This window comes from Tamandua tetradactyla, chromosome 22, assembly GCF_023851605.1.
Source record: "Tamandua tetradactyla isolate mTamTet1 chromosome 22, mTamTet1.pri, whole genome shotgun sequence".
Classification (NCBI taxonomy): domain Eukaryota; kingdom Metazoa; phylum Chordata; class Mammalia; order Pilosa; family Myrmecophagidae; genus Tamandua; species Tamandua tetradactyla.
The window spans coordinates 17,469,356-17,493,998 of NC_135348.1; the positions used below are offsets into that span (position 1 = coordinate 17,469,356).

General features: G+C 32.5%; 1 protein-coding gene and 1 pseudogene across 5 annotated transcripts in view; both read left to right on the forward strand.

Moving 5' to 3' along the window:
* LRBA (LPS responsive beige-like anchor protein) overlaps positions 1–24,643 on the forward strand; it is a 1,037,640-nt gene that overhangs the window by 936,780 nt on the left and 76,217 nt on the right. For all 5 annotated transcript variants that reach the window (XM_077139839.1, XM_077139840.1, XM_077139843.1 and 2 more), the window contains one exon: positions 15,645–15,812. In XM_077139839.1, coding sequence (XP_076995954.1) covers positions 15,645–15,812 — 168 coding nt within the window. The remainder of the gene's footprint in view (positions 1–15,644; positions 15,813–24,643) is intronic.
* Positions 16,322–21,841, forward strand: LOC143665926 (S-phase kinase-associated protein 1 pseudogene; annotated as a pseudogene).

A 24,643-nucleotide genomic window follows, 5' to 3' on the forward strand; every position in this document is an offset into this window, starting at 1 on the left:
TGAAATAATAAAAATATGATGAGACAAGGTTTCTTAAGAAGAGCTCCTCTTTAATGTCTAGTATGTTAATATCAATTTCTTAGTACTATTTACCTTTGTGTCAGAAATTAACTAAGTCTTCAGACAGCTATCGTCTACTAGAAATATTAAACCTTTTAACTAGTGTTTAAATTTCCTGACTCAAGTTTCATTCATTCCTCCCTTCAACCCCTCCCTCCCCCAAAAAAGAAAAAGTTGCTGGATTGGAATTCAGTCCCTATCTCCCTTGTCTTTATGTTATCAGATATTTGAACACTGGAAAAAGTTTAATCCTTTTTCAAGCTAAGTGCCAATAGATCCAAATATGGTATACAAAAAGGCATCCATCCTGTTAACAAGCGAGAGGAAGAGAGCAATTAGATAATGCAGTAATATTTTTAGATGTGTATATAAGAAGCTCTTTTTAGAATACGTTTAAATTACTTGACATCAGCATGTATAACTTAAACAGAATTTAATTCTTAGCAATTTCTTCTTTTAGGCTTGTCTTTCCAAGATGGATGATAAAGTGAAATATAAACATCACATGAGAAGTGAACTGGTTTCCAAACATTTCAGTGATTTGTGTTTTTTTAAATAAACAATTGAACATTGTTACCTTTGGTGAGGTTACAGTATCTTCTAAGGTCGTTGCATAATGAAAAGTGATTTTAAATGTTTTTACATATTTTTATGCATTGGATAAAGAGTTTAAATACTTCAATAATGATTCTGACCTAGATATTGTTTAAAACTTAAGCTTTTTTGGGTAGACATAGCAGTACTCTGTACATGCTGTCCAGAATGATAATGTGATGCCATATGGTAGGTATAAATCAGCTTTTCACTGAAAAAGAAAAGATATTTTAATGAACATAAAATATTTGCCTTACATTTTTAATTTTTTCATTTTTAGAGAGATATGTGAGGTTTTTATCTATTAAGTTGAATAGTATCAGTGATGGGAACATTTGCTGGAGCTCAGATAATGAGCAGTGGCTTAAGGATAATGAGACTTCTCCTTTCCACAGAAAGTGAGAATTGGGTATCAGAGGAGCCCATCAGTTTACTTGTGATCTTATGAAATCTGGAATCCAGCACCTTTGGAGAACGAGGTTTAACCTCCCAAATCATGGCAGGATTTGCAGGACTACTCTCAATGTATTGCTTTAAATCCTTTTAAATACACATTATGGCCTTTTTTAGTAATATACTACGTTTTAGTTGTGCCCTTTTAATATTGTTGTTTCTAAAGTTATACCCAAAGATAGATTTGGGGGTTAACTTGATAGTCTTGGATTTGCTTATGTTCCCTTTGTTGATATTAAAGGCATCATCAATATTTATAAGGAGAATATTCTTAATAGAAAAGCATGAAAGAATTAGCTGATACATTTGGATAGATATTTGCCTTTCTCTTTGTGTTTTTTATTGGAAGGCATTGTGAAAAGTGGTTTAGGGTATAAACAAATTGCTTCATTTTGATTCTAGATGCTGAGTTCCTAATAGCTTTTAAATTTATACAGTTTTTGTTTAGCTGTCAAAACATTTAATTATATCATGCCCAAAGGTGTAAAGCTGTCAAATAAATCCGAGTTTAGGAATAAACATTTGCTAAGTTACATGCGCTGCTATACTATAGTTGTTACTGGGCAGCTCGTGAACCTGTTTGGGGGGAAGGGGTGTGTCAAAGAACATTAGCTCAGCAGGTACAGAACAACATTGGCCCAATGAATTGATCATTACTTGTAAAACAGCAGGTAGTAATGCCCCCAGTCTTTGTAATTACCCTCTTTGTAAAATAAAGCGAGCAAGAGAGTGTGGTAGATTCTTTGGCTCAATTTGCACTGTTAGAAAGCCGTCTTTTTGCAAAAATATTTACTGTTTCTCTCCTTGCTTCAACATTATTCTTTCTTTGCTTTCTCTTCAAAAACAAATTAATCCCATCCTTACTTTTGTACCTTTCTCCGTTACTCAAGAATCTCTCACTATAGGAAGAATGTGTAAAAGAGTATAGCCAGAAATGATCAACAATATCATGAGTTTAAAATTTTCTGTATAAAACTCTTTTAAAGAAAGGGAATTCTAAAAATTTAAGAATTTACCCTCAATATCCAACTATTAATAAGTAAAAATTATTGCTATTTGATGACATTATTTAGAGTAGATTGTTATCCTAAATACTAATGCAGACTTCACTAACACAAAATTCACTAAGAGGTAGGGGAGTAAAGTAAATTAGTTCTACTTTGAAGCTTTTATTTTCTTCCTCTTTCAAAATGAATGGGAAGGCCCCTGAGAGGCCCTTGAATGAAAGCTGCTTTTCATTAGTGCTACCAAATACCTACTTGAAAGAGCTGAGTTCTAACTGAACACCCACACAAGAGAAAGGGAAAGCTTCCTTTTTCTACTGGAGGACCATCAGCTAAATAGCGCTTGGCTTCTCTTTTCCAATCAGGTGGTTTCACATCAGAGTTAATTACTCCAGTCATTTATTCTAATCACCTTCCTCTTATGGCTAGCTGCATTCTGTCATGGGGTGGCATCGTTTGAAGCCAGTTAAGTTTGAAAACCACTGCAGGGTACTTGAGGCTCATTAGTGAGGCCTATCCGTGCCTGGCTTTGGATTTGCTCCCTGATTAACTCTACATCTCTGCCCTGGCTCCCTCCTCCCACCAGCTTCCAGCCCCCACTCCTCTACACAGGCACTCTAAAACAGGAGTGTTTCAATTAACCCTTGCCTTACTGTTTATCTTTACACCTATATGTAAGACAATTTTAAAAGTTTGAATTGCTATTAATATATTCGATAGATCTGGCCTTCTAACTGCATCCTTTCAGTTATATTTAGCTCCAGGGGTCTGTATCCTACAAAAAAACAGTTGAACAACAAAGAAGGATAACAGTGGTTCTCAGAATTATTCATCTATGTCCTTGATCAAATTCTCCTGACAAAATTAAGCCAGTGCTTTCAACTCTGATTTTACAGTACTCTAGTGTGTCTTACCAGTTATCGTAGGGGTTATCTGAAAAGCTTAAAAAAAACTCAAAACAGAATTATTTGCTTGACATAGTTTATTATCATTTATGTTATTTTAATTTAAAAGCAGATGTCAAATGGCACACATAAGAGATATTAGAATCACAAAAGCAAGTAATGTCTATGATCTACTTTAAAAAAAAAAGAAAATCCTAAGTAGATAGTTTGAGCAGACAGCATTATTACATGAAAGTATTTAAGACATTTTCCAAAATTAACAAAAATATATATCGTTTGGTATTTAAATAAAAATGTTTATTTAAATAGAACATAAGGTAGATTTTTTTTGCTCTTTTGTCAAAAAGACAGTAGCATGATTTGAAGAAATCAAATAATTCATGTTTCAAAACAAAAAAATGATAGAAATTAGAATATATGAAATCAAATTTTTAAGAGTTGCTAATATCCATGGATGTTCAGAAATTAGTATTATAAATTCTTCTTATTAATTCTCTTCCCCTAATAATTTTTTGGTTGATGGATTGCTTCTTTATCAGGAATCTTTGAATTTAGCAACTAACAAATAAACTGATATTCTCTGTTTTGCTCTTAAGGGCTTTTTTTTTTACTTTGGTCTTGAAATTGCCTAATAAATGCAATTAAATTAAAGAAACAAGATCCAAAACATAAATTCTTATTCAGTTTAACAAATATTGATTATTTACTATGTGCCATATATTGTGTTCAGTTCCAAGGATGTAGATATAATCTCTGCCTTCCAAGAATTCACATTCTAGTGAGGAAGACAGAAAAATAAAAAACTGTAATTCAAGGTGAAACTATTAGTTTTAAAAAGGCATGCATAGGAGTGAAAACCAGTTGAAAGAACAATAACACCTGAAAACAGATCCTTCAGATAGCATGGCACATCAAATTTAGTATACACTCAGGAATACTTATTAATAGTATTCCAAAGATATATGTGAGACCAATTAAAAATAATTCTTGGGGTAGTAGGTGGGATGGAGGAGTATGTGTTCATAAAATTTTTTTAAATGATAAAAATAAAAGAAAAGCCAAAAGCATTCTTAGTATGAAATGGTTTAATGTTTTTAAATTTTTCATAATGCAACTTTGACATACCTTTCTGATTCAGAATTTTTCAAAAATATGGCTTTAGGAGTCTGACAGATCTGGGTTCAGGTGGCAACTGTGTGACAGACAATTTACTTAAGCATTTTTAGCTTCATTTATAAAAATAATTTTTTTAAAGTAGGGCTTCATAGGATTATTGTGAAGTTTGAATAAAATAATCCATTTAAAACAGAAAATAAAGCTGAGCACATGATAAGCGGTCACTAAATGTTAACGACTACTATTATTATATTGTTATTAGTGTTGTTTTGTTGATCAGTGAATTTCTTCCAAGTTTATCGTCAGATGCATTTTCTTTGCATAATAGACGGCCTTTCTAGAGACTCTGTCAAGGTTTATTATTTACATCACTTGCATCCATCTTCCTGATATTGTGAAAGGAAAATAAAATCTTGAAAGATGATATCCATTCCAATTTTTTCTTTATTCCATGTACTTATCCTACCCCAAATTTGATTGTATGGTTAACTAATTTCAGACATCTCATTTTCAATGACTAATAATCATGGAAACTCTTCATATTTTCTAAACTCTGTCAAAACTAGCACTGTATCAACTGGGAAAAGTTTCTGTGACCAATTTCATGCTTCTTACACAATGCTTTAAGGCCGTCGTCCCTCATCATAGACATTAAATCATGCTAAATCAGAAGAATTTCTTAAATGCCATTCATTCATTCAGCAGACATTTATTAGGGAAGTGTTGGGTAATTGAGTCTGTGATCACAGAACTGGAAGAATATGATATGTGCCCTTTGGGGCTGTCATTGTAAGAAGCAAAAAGATGTACAGTAGCTAATTTGAGAAATATTTTAAGTGATATATTCACTTATGCATTCAACAGATATTTTGTAAGTGCCCACTATGCACTAGTCATTGATAATACAGCAATGAGAAAGATAGTATAGTCCTTGCCCTTTTGGAATTCATTATTTTGGGAGGGATGGACAGTAACTAAAAAAAAAAAAAACATATAACACATATTTTTGATACGTACCTGAAGGAGAAGTGCAGGCTATCATGAAAGCATTTAATGTGTGTGTGTGTGTGTGTGTGTCTCTCTCTGTGTGTGTGAAATACTGTGAGATCAAAAGAGGCAATGCTTGTTCTTTGGCCTAGCCAGGTTGGAGAAGGCATTATACCGAGGACGCCATGTTCAGTCTTAGTCTTTAAGAATAAGCATGGATCTTCTATGGAGGGAGTAAAATGGTGGAAAGGGCATTAAAGACACAAAAACGAACTATAGATACTGAACAGAAATACTGAGGTTGTAGTTCAGAATATGCACTAATTCAGAATGTAGAGTTCAATGTGTGAGAGATTAGTGGACGATATTCATGGAAAAGCAAGGCTGGAGGCAGATTATATGAAGGATTATGTGAAGAATATATATATATCCTCATCCGAGAACGTGCTATAAAGGCAGATTTCTTGACCCTAGCTATACCAAATCAGAAACTCTGAGAGTGGGAGCCTAGCAATCTGTGTTTCAAAAGATGCTGCAGGTAATTTTGGTGCACTTTAAAGTTGGAGATCCATTATTTTAAGGAAAAGAGAATTATTTTAACTCTCCTTAAAAGAGAGAGTTAAACTCTCTTAAGGAGAGTTAAAATAATTCTCTTTTCCTTAAAACAGATGTTTAAAGAGAGTAGTAACCTGATTAGGTTTTAGATAGCAATTAATATGGTTTGGCAGGAGAGGAAAAGAAGTCGAGGTAAATGCCATGTTTGTGGATTGACTGACTAGGTGAAGGACTGGTTCCATAACCAAAAAGGAAAAAAAAAAAGGATACAAATTTAAGAGGCAAAATCATTCATTTGATTTTTAATAAATTTAGTTTCTGTTACCTGAAGCACACCAAAAGTAGGAAGTTGAAATTTTGGATTTGAAACTATGAAGAAGGCAATTGTTGGTTGAAGTAGTTGAAGTCTGGCTCATATAGCCTGGATTTTATCAGAAACAGAAGACCTGGGACTGAATCATAAGGAGCATTAACCCTCAAAGGTAGACAGAGGGAAAAGACCTTACATTAAAAAGTGAGAGAGAGAATATGAAACATGCAGAGACAACCCGGGTAGAGGGTATTAAGATAGGAAAGAGAGAATTAGAGAGAAACATAAACACATAACAGAGAGCTGAAGTGAGGATAGATAAACATCCATTTGGTTCCGTTAGACATGGTAATCTTAGCTGAAACATTTTCAGTGAGATGCTTAGAACAGAAAAAGAGAGAGATTAGTTAAGAAGTAAAGAGAGGTAAGGAAACATAAATAAATTGACTAAATCTTTCAAAGTTTAGATTGTTGATTTCAAATTGAGCTCATGTACTCATAGCTACCTAAAAATTATTAGATAAGACTGACCCTGTTAACTAGCCATTATTCTACTGGTAATTCAGAGAGAATCAGATCCACAATTTATTGTGATTCAGGGAACTGTGGCATATTATTACAGATATTAAGTCGTTTCTAGGAGTAATTTCTACTAAAATGAAGTACTTTTTGTGAGATCTGTGAATATATCTATACCGTCTGCAGATTTCATATATCTGACTTTCAGCAAAGATTGTGTCCCTTACACTAAATTGTAGTATATGGCTATAAGGTAGTTCTTAAAGTACATAGCTGATAGATCTCAGTAGCCAATATGTGATAATTCTAACCAAAGACTTCAAAGTAATACAGAGTTTGCAGATGGTTCGGTGGTTGCTGGAGTTAGCCCTTTTACCTTTATTGTTGAAGAGGGTTATCATGGTGCCATCTTTTAAATGCTGACACATTTGTTCAGAGATCTATATTTGGCTAAAAATATACATTGCAGGATAATATGTCTATTTTACACTTGAAGATAGTATATTTCTGCTGTCAGGTCCTAAGGTATAGCTATTTTTCATGACTCTGAGAAGTATAATGACCAAAGAAAATTGCATCAAAGGTCTTTTTTATAGCCTGGCTGGAGCTTTGTGCTTTTTGTCTTTATTTTCAGTAGGAGAAGCTGTATTTAAAAATTTGAATTAAGGTAAGCATGAACATATTTTAGCTATATTTTAAATACTTAAATAATATAAAATTTCTGTTAAAATTCTCAGCCCTTAGGTCCAAAACAAAGGGGTAGGGTTAAAGTTCAAGTCTATAAAAGAAAATCCAAAATATTAATTCTAAGTTCAAAACTGAACTTACCTTCTACCACATAAATAAACAGCAGTCTTAGGGCTGATTTTGCCTCCCTAACCTCCCTCCAAAGGGATATGTCATCTTAGTATCCCCAGAACAGGACCTATAGTGAGCACTCAGTAAATGTTTGTCGAATGAATGAATGAGAGAGCTGCTGCTAATAATCAAAAGTCTCAGAATGAAAACAAAACTGTTGGTCTTACCTAATATCTGTATGTACAGTTGCATACACAAATTAAGTGCAGATGTAATTTGATTCTCTGGCTGAACTTATTAACACTTTTGAAAAATATTCAATAACTTTTGCATTTGTATTCTTTAGGTCAAGTTTTCTTTATTGGATATTCCTGGAAGTAGTGATACAATAAGCAATTTGTTTTGCCAAGGATTTTGATTTGCCAATATAAGTTTATGACAGTCAGTCCAGGGAATCATTGGTGCCATGAAGACAGCTCCTTGTTTTTGTCTGGAGTCCCCATGGGATTAAACTACATCTGGCAATAAGTAGAGATTCTGGTCTGGCCATCTTCAAAGGCAAATGACTGCTAGTATTTATCAGATCTATGTGGATAAGCAAATGGGAAGGGATTAAATTTTTTTGTTTTGTTTTCCTTCCATTTGTAACTGACTCTAAGACAAAAACCTACAGAAGTTCACAGAACAAATTAATGCATTTTTGTGATTTTTGAAGAGAAAACCTATTTTTTCTATAATAGTTTGCTAATTGAGAATTTTAGATTATATCTTAAGTGTGTCTTTTTACAACTAGTGTATCATGTGAGGCAGAAGAACAAGTTAAAATGCCCAGAAATAATTTTCTAGGGAGACCGTATTAATTTATTTAAGGCTTAAGAATTTGAGACATTTGTTTTAAATATTTTAATGTCTTTGGTTATTGGGACATTATATATGGCCTTTTGGGGCTTTTGTTGCATATTTATTGTATGAAAAATGGACCCAAAATTACTTTCTGAGGAGAATCTTGGACCTGTGTTATGATAGGCCACTACCTCTTCCAAACAGAGATAGGCTTGTCTTGAAGATAGACGTGTGTCTTTCTCTTAATGCCTTTCACATTTTTAAGAGGCTGTTAATCCTGAGACTCTGTAGCTTTTGTTGACGCATGTAGCTCTGCATTTAGGTGATGAAATAAAATGGCTGTTTTCCAGGTACTTATCATAGAGTACTATCTAGAACCTACCATTCAAAGCCTCATCTAAGAGAAATAATATTTATGTAGGATTGCCTGAAGAATATGTAGTTTCTCCATTTGTCTATACTTTAAATCTATCCAGGATTAAGTCAGTCCCTCAGAGAGTTCCATACCTGGATTCCATCATTTTGCCAAGGGAGGAATTTCTTATCTCAGGAATAGAAATAATGTTTTTTTCCAGGCCATCTGGTTAGTTTTTACATTATGGTCATTTTTGACTCTTCTAAGTGTTCGTATTTCTTTCTTTTTGTTGCCTGCTAGAAAGCTTAATGCCAAATACGTGGCCCACCTCTAACAAGTATATAGAATTTCATGGCATTATTTTTATGTGCTGTTTCTTTCTTAACCTTATTTTTGCATTACCTCACTTCTCTTATGATAAACTTATTTTGTCTTGCTTGCATTGTTATGAGCTCTGTGACTTGTTTTCTTAGCAAAGGCGTGTAAAATTCAAACAAATAATAAAAAAAAATAGATGGGTATATCTGTCCTTTAATTCAGTTGTTTCCTTTCCCTTCTTACTAAACTAGGATTTTTTTAAAAATAGCTCCATCTCCCTAAGTATGTTTTACTATAACTTGTTTAATATATCTGTATACTATTAATTCCTAGATTTTAGATTGAGTGACCTCAGGTAGAAATGTTAATTAAATGTTTTAATGTTTTGTAATTCTAACAAAAATAGTTAGATAAAATGTCAGCATATAGATATTTTTTAAACATTCAAAAAATTATCTCCCTGAAAAGGAGAGTAATTGTACAAGTTTGCCTAATCCTTTTGATCTTGGCACACAGCAATACAGACTTCAGTTGAGATTAAAACTATGAATTTCAAAGGAAACATGGCCTTCAGTGTGTAAAATATATAACAGCTGGTTGACTAGTCCATTTGAAACTACACAATAACAATCATAGACAGAATGATTCTCCTGCCAAAAGATGCACTAGTGGTTGATGGTTCTATCAAGATATGACGCTAACTCATACTTTTCATTAGTAACAATATAAATGTAGAAATGAACAGTGTGCTGCCAGCCCCAGAATCTCTCTTCAGTCAAACAGTTCAAGGGCAGTTTGGAAGTACAAAACTCCTTGACTGATTTCTCTATCTGCTTTTCAGTCTGGATACCAGTGTGTTGTTGACTAAATTTTATTTTTTTAAATCATCAGATATCATTTTTTTCTTAACACCCCACAATTTTTTCCTATGAATTCTTTTTCCTCCTTCATACCTCCTTAGCATTCATGACTTACTGTTCTTAATGTCAGTTGAGAACAGCTTCACACATATTTTTACGCCTCAAAGGTTAAATTTTTTTTGAAAACAGTAAAACTTTTCACATTATTGTTATATATTTATATTAAGATAAACATCTGAGCTTCTGAAGCATTGTAATTATTTTTGTTCAGTAAGGAGGCATTTTAAGTTCACGTTATTAGACCGTAGCTACACTGTCATGTTTCACCTGAAAAAGTAATTATAACATAGGCTATATTCATTCATTTTTTTTTAAATGTGAGGGTTGATGTGGATTTGTCATTTTTGGCAAGTCCCACTTGGGAAGCATATTTGCATTATGAATTTATATCTGTTCAATATGAAAAAATGTTTTTCTTTGACCTTTGTTTTTTGCAAATTTGGATACAACATAATAGCAAATTTTATTTTATTTTCTTTAAATTTTTTTACATAAAAGGAAATTACAGGTAAGTTTAAAAGTCGCTGAAGTTACTCAGATTCACTGCAAATTCAGAGCCAGCATTTAAGAAGTTAATGTATCTTATTAGGGGGACAGGAAATCTGGCAACTATTGCAGAAACTAGACCTAATGGTGCACACAAACAATTTGTCAGTCTTCTTACATGTGAATAGCTTTCCGCAAAGTGGTTGCTCTTGCTTTGTTTGAACAGGCTAAACTTTTCCTTTTTGGACTTAAATCTTAGAAGTGAAATGTGATCCACATATTCAATCAAAATCATTTAATTCAAAGCATATTTTGATTGGAACAAAGTTGACATAGAAAGAAACTCTAGAATAAAAAAGTTGAAAGGACTTTATATCATATATTTAGCAGGAAAATTTGAAACAGTTCTAATTAGGCTGAAAAAAACAGCTTTCTTCAATGTAAATTACAAAGGTCATATATCAATGTTAAGGAAACATTACCACTAGTGTTTGAAATCTAGCACATGCAAACATAACACACCAGTTCATTTTAAATCTTTGTGTGTGTGTGTGCATGTGTGCACACACACACAGGAAGAAGTCTGTATTACATGTATTCAAAATGAAAAATACTTAAAATTCCAAGTTCCTAATGTTATATCACAATTCTTGCCAGTGCAAACATTAGCTCCTTTAAAACATCTTACCATCTACAGCCAAATGAATTAAGGCTCTTGATTATAAGTATAATTAGAAATGTATAAAACAGATTTTTTTATTCTTTTCTTCCTAGAGACTTAAAAATATGATTAAATGCATCCTATAACTAAATGTGTATCAAGTCAGGAATGTTAGTGATTTTTTTTTCCTTTATTTGAAACTTACTGCTTTGGCATTTTACATCTCAGAACTGAGTTGTGCCTTCAGAAGCCTGGGAATGGGTATGAAAGTAGTGGTCTTGGTGTGGAGAAATGTGCATATCAGCTGTGCAGGCCTGTTCTCTTCTGGCTATGTGACTGCTTTTATACTTAAGTTAGTATTATTAGATAATTCCTGTTTGATTTTTTAAACACATTTATTCCATGGGCAGCAATAGCTTTTATTTGGTAGCTTTTAAAATGGAATAGTATAACATTTAGCAAAGACATAAGTAAATGTTAGCATTAGTCTGAGAATTACAGGTATGAAAACACAAATAATATACAAATATGGTTTTCTAATTACTTACCTAATTTTTTTATTAGGAAAATATACGACATACAGATTAGATAAATGTCTAATAATTTCTTGTGTTGATTGCAGTTAGTTTACTTGATTTTAGTACTTTTTTATATTAATGAAAATTTGAATTAAAATGAAATTTCTTGAGTATCTTTAAAGGATGTATAGATGAACTTAATACAATATTAAAAAATACTTTTTTAATACCTTTATTTTTTTAATACCTTTTATTTTAGTTTATTCTGCAAATAGCTTAGAATATTTTCCTGGACAAAAGCGAACTATTTCTACATAAATTATCATATTGCTTGATTCCACTGTGAAAATAATGATTTTTATAACTTTTCAATCAATAAATAATTCATTTCCTTAATGAATTAGTTTCAGGAAATTGTAGATTTCATTCTTTCAGTGAGATTTACCATTAGACATAATACTCATATATGTTATAATTATTCCTGACACAGAGTTATACAAACAAGTTATTTATCAATAATTTACTATTATCTTTATAATAGTAAAGCTTTAATTTGATGTTTTGCATGCAGCCCAAACAGATGAAAGTTACTAATGAGTGTTGTATTTAATGTCTGTATACTGTACTTTTTAGCATATCTCAAGTGTTTTAGTCTCTGCCTAATAGCTCTCATTAAAAAAAAAAAAAAAACAGATATCAGCCCCAAGACAGTTTGTCAAGACTAATATGGGTCCCTCTGGATTGGATTGACAATTTGTGTGACGCTTCATATAATAGTGTTTTCACAGTCTTATTTGATCCTTAACAATTGGACATAAGTCACTGATTTCTTTTATAATAACACAGATGAGTTTAGTGTTATTGTATAATATTGGGTATTTTGGTGGATTTTCTTTTTTGTAAATTTTGCTCAGAGCACACATTGATGTAAGTGATGTATTCGGTGTGCTAGGGGAGTACTAACGATTGATTGGTTAGGTCTGAGTGCAGCGCAGGAAGAAGGTTACTATTCCCTAGCGCAAACAGTATTTAACTCCAGGTTTAATGAGGACTGTCTGTCTTAAAGGCTTTGAAAAATCTCAAATGCTTATTATTCCACTCGACTTATTTTTAAATTTTTGTGACTAAAAATATCATCTAAAAAATTTTAAGGAATATTTTTTTTAAACTTAATACATAAGGGATTTTAAAGAATTATGAATGTTTTTATATGGGGTTTATGGTTTATATTTTTGAATATCAGGAAGAAATATTCTGATATTATAAGATATAATTCCAGGGTATTTTGTTTTGAATTATTTTCTATTTGAATTTTCCCCCCTCAATTTCCTTCTGCTTGTCCTTCCCTCTCTACCCTTTAATAAGACCATTATGTTTACTATTTTATGCTTTTGGCTAAGCAGTTGATTATCAAAAAAGGAAGTTAATCTTTTGGGTTCCCTTTTAAAGAGTTTTGGTATATTACCACAAGAGATGCTTGAAGGTGACTAATGAGATTATTTATTTATTTATAATTTATTTATAGTCTGTATTCATGAAAGTACTGTGTTTATCAACCTCTGGAAAAGGTGTCATCAATAATTCCATGTATTACAGGTCAACCCCTTAAAGATTGACTAGCATCACAGTGTAAAGGGAAGTCTGAACCATAGTAGTGTGGTTATCTCTGCATGTGCTTTCAGAGCGTAATATGATCATATAGTATCTTTCACTTCAGCATTTTTGCTTAAAATTCTGGTGTCTTATAAGGATGTAAAGGTTTAATCATCTAAATCTAACCAACTTCACCATTGTAAATGTGTATTAACAAGTGATTATTCATTTAAAAAAATCACAATTCTATTTTTATGACATATAAAATAAAATTGCTCTAGTTTTTAGAGCTTTAATATTGAGAAAATTCATGTGTACTTTGTCATTTGCCTAGCCTTCTAAAATTTTATAGTCTCAAATCACAATATCTTGGACACTCAGGAGACTCCTGACTGTTTTATCTTATTAAACAATTTTGAAATCATTAATTTTTAATTAGCTTAGATGTGTTTTTTTTATCGTTTCAATAGTGTATGTGTATGAACTAAATGTTTTTTATTTAAACTACTGGCAAGAGTATTATATATGTAAATAAGTATAGGTTCTCTCTACAAGTCTGCACTGTGAGTTTGTTTGATATGGTCACACTTGTTTTGTAGACTCAGAAATATTAGATGCTAATCTATTATAATAGAGCTTTTCAGCAGTTTATTAACTCAAATTTTGAACAACAAGCAAAAAAGGATGTAAGCTAGAAGATAAGTAAGGTCCTTCCCTGATTGAAAGTTCTAATTAAGTGAATTGGAGAAAATTAACTGAAATTAGCTGTCAGAAAGTCACATTTAAATGAATGATGAGCTAGTCTGGCAGTAAACATTTAAATGATATAAATTGCCATTTAAGTGTATGGTTTAATGTTTGTCATGCATTAATGTGACATGAGACTGCAATGACAATCAAGCAGCTTGCTCTAATTTGAACATATTTAGGGCTTTTGTGTGGAGTGCACTGCACACAAATTAAGACAATTGCTGTTTTTATGTGTCACTTTAAACATGTCCCCCACTTCTCCCATCCCTCCCCCAGGCCCAAGTTAATGAAACAAACCTATCATTTTTGTATGCAACTTGCATTAGTAGTTCTTGGATTTTTACACTTGCTCTTAGCCAAAAGGCTGAGAAGTGAAAGTTCCTGGATTTTTAGATATATTTTAAATACATGTACTTAAAATGAGAAATTATTACATCCTTCTCTTCTTATTTAAAATAAAATATCAAGAAGTTTTGTGCTCTTTTCGCTGTTTAATAAATAAGTAAATGTGGATTTTACAAGAGATGTCTAAATCAATAACTTTCAGAATTGAAACTCACTAAATATTTGTAGGCATATTTCATTTCAGGTATACTTTGGAATATGACAATTATCTCGAGTTTTATTTGACAGAATTCTTGTTCATATTTTATAGTATGTGATATATTGTGAAGCCATGTTAAACATTAAAGGAAATATTATATTATTTGTATTTAGTCATAAATGTCTTCCTCATTCATAGGCACTCATTTTAATAAAACATGTATTTATACCAGACTGTACTGGTTAACTAATCATAATGTCTTTTATCATGAGATAGTCTATATCTCACTGTTCGCTGAACTTAGGTCAATTTTGTTTTAAAACCAACACATCTCTTCTTATAATATTGACAACTTAAGTAGCAAGGCATTCCACAAATATGTCACACTCACATATTTACTACCCTAAGAGTAAGAATTTATTTTTCTGAAATTTCATTATGATATATAACTTTGTGTACATTTAATTAAGCTATAGAGTTTGAGAGCTTTGCTTTGAATAGCATTATTTATTGGTAAACAGGCCCATAATGTGAAACTTTTATGTTGTAGTAATGGACAATATGATGTAGTATAAATGTGACAAACTTTCTAAAAAATTAAGTCTCCAGTTTTTAAACTCTTTCATATTTATAATATTTTATTCAACATACATTTATTGGTACTTACTATGTTTTAAATACAATGCTAGTAACTGGAATGTAGTGATAGGAAGTGGATCCTGTCCCCAGCATTTCCCCTGAATATGTGATTATGCTTGTTCATTATTTATTGGATACTGTTATGTTAATAGTATCAAATATTTGGTCTGATTTTATATTAATACCTAGAATAGTAAATCAGTACTTATAAGAACCGCCCCCCTCAAAATCTAATGTGTTAGCGTATAAACTCAACTGAAATCTACAAATAATTTTGTTACAGTTTTTGTAATTGACAAGATGTTTCATTCTAGAAAAATTATAAATATTTCAAGTGAATGGTTCCTCTTTTCTTTCATAAAATAGCATTTACATTATGTGACTTCCTTTCTTTGAGACATAAATTGAGTCCCTGTCAGGTCCTGAGTTACAAATGAAACCAAGAAGAGCCAGTCCTGGCCTTCACAGTGCTTATGGTACAGTGGTAGAATGCGGAAATTGAAGCAGTCTGTTGCATTTCAGTGTATACTGTGCTGGAGAGTCACTGATTATAAACAAAGGAGAACAGATTCTAGTAGAAAACAGGACTACAGAATAGAACTTTATTTTAAAGTGTTCATAGTACATTAAGTGTTAAAAAGTTACTGCTTGTTCTAAATTTCTCTTTTTGAAAAAATAGAATTCAGCATAATAATATGATCTATCCCCCTTTTCAGGCCTTGGAGAGTGAATTTGTTTCCTGCCAGCTTCACCAATGGATTGATCTCATTTTTGGCTATAAACAGCAAGGACCAGAGGCTGTCCGATCCCTCAATGTATTTTACTACCTGACCTATGAAGGAGCTGTCAATCTGAATTCAATAACTGATCCTATATTGAGAGAGGTAAGTTATCTGAGACAGAAGCTTATAGTCAGGTATCTTTAGACTAGAAGATACAAGATATCATCTTCCCTCCCCTTTCCTTTCACTGATAAATGAAATTAAACCAGATGAGTGAAGTGGCTTTAGCAGGATCACACAGTCAGCTGCCCCAGAGTAGCTTGAACCCAGAGTTTCTCTCCAACAAAATGTTTGACTCAATATAAAATCACAGCCTTTCCAGCGGAGGCAGAAGCTATATCAGATGAACTTTTAAAGACTCCTTCAAGCTTTAAGTTTGATGAAAATATTACTTCCAGGGGGCATTTATTTTATTAGAACAGCAATTGACTATATGACAGAACATAAATAGGGTTGTATATATGAAATTGAGGTTAGAGTAACATGTAGAACATGTTAGAAAACAGTGGATAATTTTATTCTTAGAATAGGAATAGACCCATTTACTTTTGGGGGGGAGGCAGGGGAGGGGGGACGGTGCATGATCTGGGAATCGAACCTGTGTCTCCCGCATGGAGTTGACTAAACCACTAAACCACCATGCAACCGTAGACCCATTTACTTTGTTTATTGTTTTAACAATATTTGAACAATGCTAATTTGTTCTATTAAATACCCCTAATTCTTCAACCAAATATGAACACTTTTTCATGTTCCTTTGTGATTTTTACCCATATTTCTATATAGCATTACATGATTGAAATCACAGTATAAATTTGATTTTATAATCTCCCATTTTATTTAATGTACCAGCATATATATTTTTATGTTGCTCTATTTAATCTCCCTATTCTTAGTTTTGAAATTCCATATTCTGTAGAATTTCTATGAAACTGTATTTAACACTTATTTCTTCCACTGTAGGATGGTATTTCTTTAAAAGAATTCTTAGTGTGTCCAAGATAATATAACTAGCTATACTTTTCAACTCATTAAAGTTTATGCAACATTTACTTAAATAAGGATGGTACTCAGCCTGTATTTATACATATGACTAGTTAAAAAGTAAAACGTTAGGTGGTGCGACGGTAGCTCAGGGGCAGAATTCTCGCCTGCCATGCCAGAGACCTAGGTTTGATTCCTGGTGCCTGCCCATGTGAAAAATAAATAAATAAAAATAAAATGTAAAAAGTGAAACATTCAATCAGCTGGTTGTTCCTCTGCAGAACACTCAATGTGATTGGCATTTTGTCTGTTTTCTGCATTGACTACCTGTCCCCCTCATGCCCATCAATGATTTTTTAAAGAAGTTTGCTGGTATACTAGGTACTTTACAGCCTAGAACTTTCAGCAGTGTTGGAAATGTTCATCTGCACTGTCTAATAGCATTTGAAATGTGGTTAGTGCAACTAAGGAATTGCATGTTTAATTTTGGTTAATTTAAATAGACCTATGTGACTAGTGGTTACTTTGTTGTTCAGCAGACATCTAGAAGTCTATCATGTATGTCTTTGGTAACATGTTTTCTGAAGCCAGATTCACTGCATGTGATAAGGCATTTATACCGTAAATGTTTGTTAAATTAACTTGGTAGAATATTTTATATTAGGCATAATCCATTTAGTCATTAAGTGATAGATGAAATAAATTCGTGAACTAAATATTATTTTTTTCTTTCACTTAAACTAACACATTGTCACTTTTTAACAATTATTTTTGTATGATCCTCATTTACTAAAGACTATTTAAAACCCTCATCAATTCATTTAATCAAAAAATATTTATTTTGCTCAAGTTGTTAAAAATATAGTGATCAGCAAGACAGACAAAGGCAGACAAAGACACATTAATGGAGCACACAGAAAATAAACAAAGAATAAAGGTTATAATTTCAATTAGTGTTGTGCTATGAAGAAAATAAGGATGGATATGGGATACAGAGTGACTGGGGTGTGGGGCACTGTTTTAGAGAGGATGGTCATGGATGATCTGTTTCTCTTCATAAACACTGTTTCCTTCAAAACTTTGGGACTGGATAAAGTTAACAAGGAGAGTCAGGGAGGCAACCCACTGCTCAACTCTTTGCCAAGTGCATGCCTGTCTCCCCCAAGCCAGGTTACGACCTCCAGTCAAGTCCTGTCACAGGCCTCATGCCAGTTATAAAGCCTTCTCCATTGCTATCTTCTCATTTAATCCCCACTGTCCAGACCATACCCATCTTTTCTTCAGGATCTTGTTCCTCTAAGATGCTTTGAGAACATTAATAATACATTTGTCCATCCACTTCACTTATGTTAAAACACTCTCTCTACAGCATCATAATAATGGCAGCAGGATAGATTTGTGCCTTTCTGGTATTAAAAGCAAACTAGACTTACTTCTTTCTGTTCATTAACTTTACTTTTACTTATTTCTATTCATTACTATACACTTATCTCAATTTGGAATGTTTATATGTTTACATTGTCATACACAGAGGCAAGTTGGCCTACATGCAAATCATTCACCTACTACTTGGGAAAAGCTCCAGTCCTCTTGACAAAGTTTCTATTCTAAAGTGATTTTTTTCACCTCTTAATAGTTAATACATATGGCATAGTAAGTGATCATAAAAATAATCTCTCTGTAAAAAGACCTAAACGATAAAAGTGATAATGACAAGAGGAGAATGAATAATTAGAGAAACAGCCTGCAGCATATTAAACTTTATGTTGTTTTTAATTTTAGAAAACAGCTGGGTTATAAATATACAACTATGTCTGCATTTACATATGTCACACATGAGAAAGAATAATTTCAAGCAAATACAATAAGCTTTTTTTCAAAAATGTTGTGACCCCAATGCAAGAATATATTATATTTTTTCTTCAGCTGTTTATTATAGACTTCTTTATTCCTCTTCTCTTTGGTACTATATTTTTTGCCTTTCTCTCTGCTCTGTACCATTTTTTAATCTGTTCCATCTTCCCTAACATTATATGTATTCTTTTAGGGACAAAAGACAATTTTCTGCTGAATTTAATTTGGCTCATTCACTTTTCTTCATTCAAATACAGTCATATAAAACCTTCCTAACACCATTTCAAAAAAACTAAAAACCAATGAAAGAAGAAATTTTAAGAAGAGGGAAAAATTAGGATAATTGGATTTAGTTCCAGATATGAGCAAAATATTTTTATCTATATAAGAGCAATATTGACAGGTTCAATTCCTGGACCATGCGCCTAAAAAAAAAAAAAGGAAAAACAATATTAGCGTGATAAATACATGATAGATTGAATGTTTATTTTATAAAATAATTTTTCCTCTTCTAAAAGCTTAACATAAAGATTTTCCTTAAATGATTTCTCTAATATATTTACAATATAATCATATTTACAGATATGGTTTCTAGACCAATTCTATATCCTTACTTATCCAAAATTCACCAGTCACTTCCTAAAAAATAGTATTTACTATATCCGAAAATTGAGAGCTCAGTTATCTAGCCTTTGGTATGAAATAGTTCATTGATGGAATTTAGTAGGTAAGAACAGATAAGTTAAATGTATGTGTGTGCATATATATTATAACATGATATATTTTAATGTGTGGGAGGTGCATTCACTGTATATAGGAGCACAAAGGAGGAGCAGTCAACACTATGGCTCTACGACTGGCATAAACAATGGCAATAAGGAGGGCATAAGGAATTGGTGATGATTAACAGCTAAGTTGACTCTCCCTCCAAAATGTATCTGGAAACCATATACTTCTGTCCATCACTATCCCTAACCTTGTCATCATCTCTTGCCTGGGCTAGTGTCATAGAACTGGTCACCCTGTTTCTACCCTTACCTACCTACAATCCACTTTCCCCAGAGCTGCCAAATGGTGTTTTAAAATCAGATCATGCCACTCCCCTACTTAAATCGTCCTGTTTCACATTATGCGTAGAATAAAATCCTACTCGACCTACATGATTTGGTCCCTGCTTATCTCACTAAACTCATCCAGTGCTATTCTCCTCATTTGCATGTCCTGGCACCCTCGCCTTCTTTCGGTTCTGCAAAGGTTGCTTCTGACTTAGAGCCTTTTTATGTTAGCTGTTTTTTCTAACTGTCCCAGATGTTCACACGCTAGCTATTGTTGTCATTTATGCCTCAGCTTAAAGGCCATCGCCTAAGAGAGGGCTTGCCTTCATCGCTTATCTTTTTTATTAATTTCTAACTTGATTTAAAATTTTAAAATGTGATATAGGTGATACTAAGATTATTTGAAATATGTTGTGACTTGACTGACATGGTCAATTTTCATCTATGTCCCATTTGTACTTAAAAAACAATGGGGGGTGGGCCGCGGTGGCTCAGCGGGCAAAGTGCTTGCCTGCTATGCCGGAGGACCTCGGTTCGATTCCCGGCCCTAGCCCATGTAACAAAAACGGAGAAACAGAATACAATAAAACAAGAAAATGTTTAAAAATGTTTCCCTTTCTTCCTTCCTTCCTTCTCTCTGTCTTTAAAAAAAAAAAAAAAAAAAAAAAAAACAATGGGGTTGAGTAGCAGCCTCGTTCTCCACCTCTCCCTTCTTATTGTGCTGATGCCGCCCAGTTCTCCTCAGTCTCTGGCCCAATTAAGTTGCAGAGTTCTGATGGAGAGATATTTGAAAGTGATATTGAAATTGCCAATCAATCTGTGACTATAAAGACCATGTTAGAAGATTTGGGAATGAATGATGAAGGAGGTGATGACCCAGTTCCTCCACCAAATGTTAATGCAGCAATATTAAAAAAGGTAATTGGGTAGTGCACCCACCACAAAGATGACCCTCCTCCTCCTGAACATGATGAGAACAAAGAAAAGCAAATGAATGGTATCCCTGTTTGGGACCAAGAATTCCTGTAAGTTAGCCAGGGAACACTTTTTGAATTTATTCTGGCTGAAAACTACTTAGACATCAAGGATTTGCTTGATATTACATGCAAGACTGTTGCCTATATGATCAAGGAGAAGTCTAAGATTTGCAAGACCTTCAATATCAAAAACAACTTAACTGAAGAGGAGGAAGCCCGGGTACGCAAAGAGAACCAGTGGTGTGAAGAGAAGTGAAGCATTGTGCCTGACACTGTAACACTGTAAGGATTGTTCCAAATACTGGTTGTACTGCTCTGTTTATAATTATTAATATTAGACAAACGGTAGAGAAATCCAGCAGCAAATGAATTGTATTAGCAGAATATTGTCTTCATTGCATGTGTAGTTTGAGTACAGATTCCAAAACCTGCTGCTGAGTTTCTTCTAGTATGATCATAAGCTTCTTTCTTTACTTTGAATAAAACTGAACTGTAGGTTCTCTATAAATAGCGGTGTTTTGTGCTTTCCCTTTTTATGTAAAGCAATTTCTGCTGTTTACTGTTCAGTTAACTTCAGTTTCGTGACCTTTTAAAAATTGGCATTGTAAATAAAAAGAACTTGGAAAAAGATTTCTGAAATAGAATTAATAAAGTAATGTCTTTATTCATCAGTTGAAAACTGGAAAAAGGCTATTTGAGGTAAATGTTTTGAATTGAGGTTATTAGGGTGTCTTCTAGCTCTCTGGAGTCAAAGAGTACCACAAGTATTGATTAGTCTGTAAAGAGGACTCCCTTAATTGGATCTGAGGACTTATGTTTATACTTTTAATCTCTCAGCTTTGTATATGTTGGCTAGAAATTCAGTCACTAACCATTTTGTGCTTTTTGGAAGAAATATAACTAGGCAGTTTGTAGATTTTCAGTTGAAAAAAACACAACCCACATGGTTATGTCATCTTTTTAAAATTATTATTTCCATCTGGGGAAAACTATTCACACAACCTGTATGTGAAAAATAATTAACATTTAACATTAAAATGTATGGCAAAACCCTAAAACAACCATCACAAATACAAGATACTTTCAATAAAAAGTCAGTTACATAAAACAAAACGAAACAACAAAAAAGAACAATGTGTGTTCCACAATTCTTAGGTAGAGTTTTCTATATATCTCAGATTAATGTGTAATTGGATCATTCACATCTTTTCTATCCTTAATTTTTCTGACTACTTGATCTATCAGTTCCTAAAAGAAGTATGTTACAACCTTCTAGTGGATTCATCAGTATTTCCTTAAAATTATGATTAATTCTGATTTGTTGTTGTTACAGTGTCATAAAAGTTTAGGGTTGTTATATATAGGTGAATTAAACTTTTTATCATAGTTATTTTCTTTTTCTCTATGAAGGCTTAATGCCTTAAAGTTTTAATTGTTTAATTTTTTTTTATTAGGTATTTGCATGGTATTTCTTTTTTCCATCCTGTTATTTTCAGCACTTCTGTGGCTTTATGTTTTATGTTTCTTTTTTAAACAGCGTGCATCTGGATTTTGTATTTTTATACATTCTATCAATTGTTTTCTTATAATTGGAGAGTTTAGTACATTGATATTTATTATGGTTATAGATATTGATAAATTTGGAGATTTTTCTATCGTAATAATGTATGTGTGTACATGTGTGTGTTAGAGAGAGAGAGAACATTTTTGGCCCAATTTTTCAGCGATTTTTTTCATTTTTCCTTTTTGGTGTTCCTTTGAATAGATTGAGATTTTGGTTTAGTTTGGGTTTTTTCTTTGTTATTTTTCTCCTTCAGTCTTCTTTCTCTGTTGCACTGTTTCTATTCTTGAATACCTGTTTTCAAACAGACTGACCCCTTTCATTTTCTCCACAGCACTTATCAGTATCTGATTTTTCTTAATTGTGTTTTATTGTTCGTTTCCCCCTACTAGAACTGAGAACAAGGATCTTGTTAATCTTGCTCACTATTCTTTCTTCCTTACATAAAGCAGTGACTGGCACAGAAGAGGTACTGTATAAATATTCATTGAGTGAATTAGCATTGAATGATGCTCTAAATATAAGCAGTGGCCAATTCATTGGAGGCCTTTTATTTTCTCCACATTGAAATGTTAGAAGGTAAGAAATTTATGTTTTAGCCTGTGACATCTGAAAACATTTAAGCATGTGACTGATAGGCCAGGGGAAAGCACCATTACCAACCAAAAAGCTACTCTACATAATTTGGATACATTTTATTCCTATGGCTACACATTATAAGTGACATAGAAAAGTTTGGTTACACTTTCTCTAGCTTTGCACATTTTGAACTCTATTTTGTGGTTTTTTTTTTTTTTTTTACCATCTATTAAAGAAAATATTTTTCCGCTTGGTAACAGACCTTTAATAAACTTGTTAAATATAAGTTTGAAATTTGACTTTTAATCAAATAAATTTTTTTGACTTTTAATACAATCTGCCTATAAAATAAATGACTGTAATTATTAAATTGAAATATGTCTTAAAGAAAAATGCTAATATAAGAATGATATAATACATGGGAAATGTTGCTGTGGATTTATATAGAGCCTTCCTGTGTGTGTGTGTGCATATGTATATAATATATAGACCAGATATAGCATGTATTTTTACGTAAATTAGATATTTTTGTATTTAATTTTGTCTTTGTATTCCTCTTTGTAATAGTAATCCCTTGAAACACATCTGTTTCATTTATATAAATACAATACTAAAATGAATTAAAGGTAAATTATATATATATATTTTTAAATTTACTTATTAATTTAAAAAATTAAGAACAAAAAAAATTAACATATAATTCCGTTCTAAGGTAAATTATATTTACTTGTTGATTTCTGTTATATAATCAGAAATATATTTGATTTAAAATTAAAAGAGGAATACAGCTATTTAAAAGCCATATTTTGATGTGGGTTTGAGTCCCGGTCCATGCACTCCCCTCCAAAAAACAAACGAAAATTAACAAACGGTGCTGCAAATAACAGGATACTCACATGGGAAATTAATGAAATGTGACCCTGCCATACAGCGTACAAAAAAAAAGTCATACTTTCATGGAAAACAATGATTTTTCTGACAAATTATTATATTATTTGTAATAATAATACTATAGTCTTCTCTTCTTCATTCCTTTTAGAACAAAACTTTATATTCTTTCTAAAATTTTGGTTTGATAACTCTAAAGCATTTTAGAGTATCTAAGCATTTACTCACACAGGGAAAGCAACTAAACTCAGTGTTAGTTATTTCAGGTGACCAAAAGGTCCATTGGAATAGGCCTTTGGAGAGAAGGAATTGTAGATTAAAGCTCCAAGAATGCTTATCTCTTAACTTAAAATCAAACAATAAAATTGTAGTTACAATTTTTTTAGCATTTTTTATTGTGAAATATAGCATATATACAAAAAGCAATACATTTCAAAGTACATTGTAACAAGTAGTTATAGAAGGAATTTCAGAGTTTGGTATGGGTTACAGTTTCCACAATTCCAGGTTTCTCCTTCTAGTTTCTCCAAGACACTGGAGACTAAAAGAAATATCAATATAATGATTCAGCAGTCATACTCATTTGTTAAATTCTATCTTCTTTGTTATAATTCCTCCTTCTCCCTTCCTCTTTCTCCCAGTCTGTAGGGGTATTTGGCTATGCCCATTCTAACTTTTCCATGTTAGAAAGAGGTGTCGATAATATGTGGTAAGGGAGTGGAACTAGTTGATGTTCTTGGAGAGGCTGTGTACACTGGGTTTCAGGACTTTTCTGGAGTAGGAACCATCTGGAGGTTGTAGATGTCTAGAAAATAAACTTAATACATGAAACTTTTGTAGAATCTCAGAGAGAGCCCTAGGTGTCCTTTAGGGCTAACAGGAATGGTGTGTTGGTTAGGGTTTGGTAAGCCATCGTAAATAGAAATATCTAGCTGACACTTGCATAATAGTAGCCTCCAAAATAACATCTTGACTCTATTTGAGCTCTCTTAGCCATTGAAACCTTGTTTTGTTACATTTCTCTTACCCTTTTTG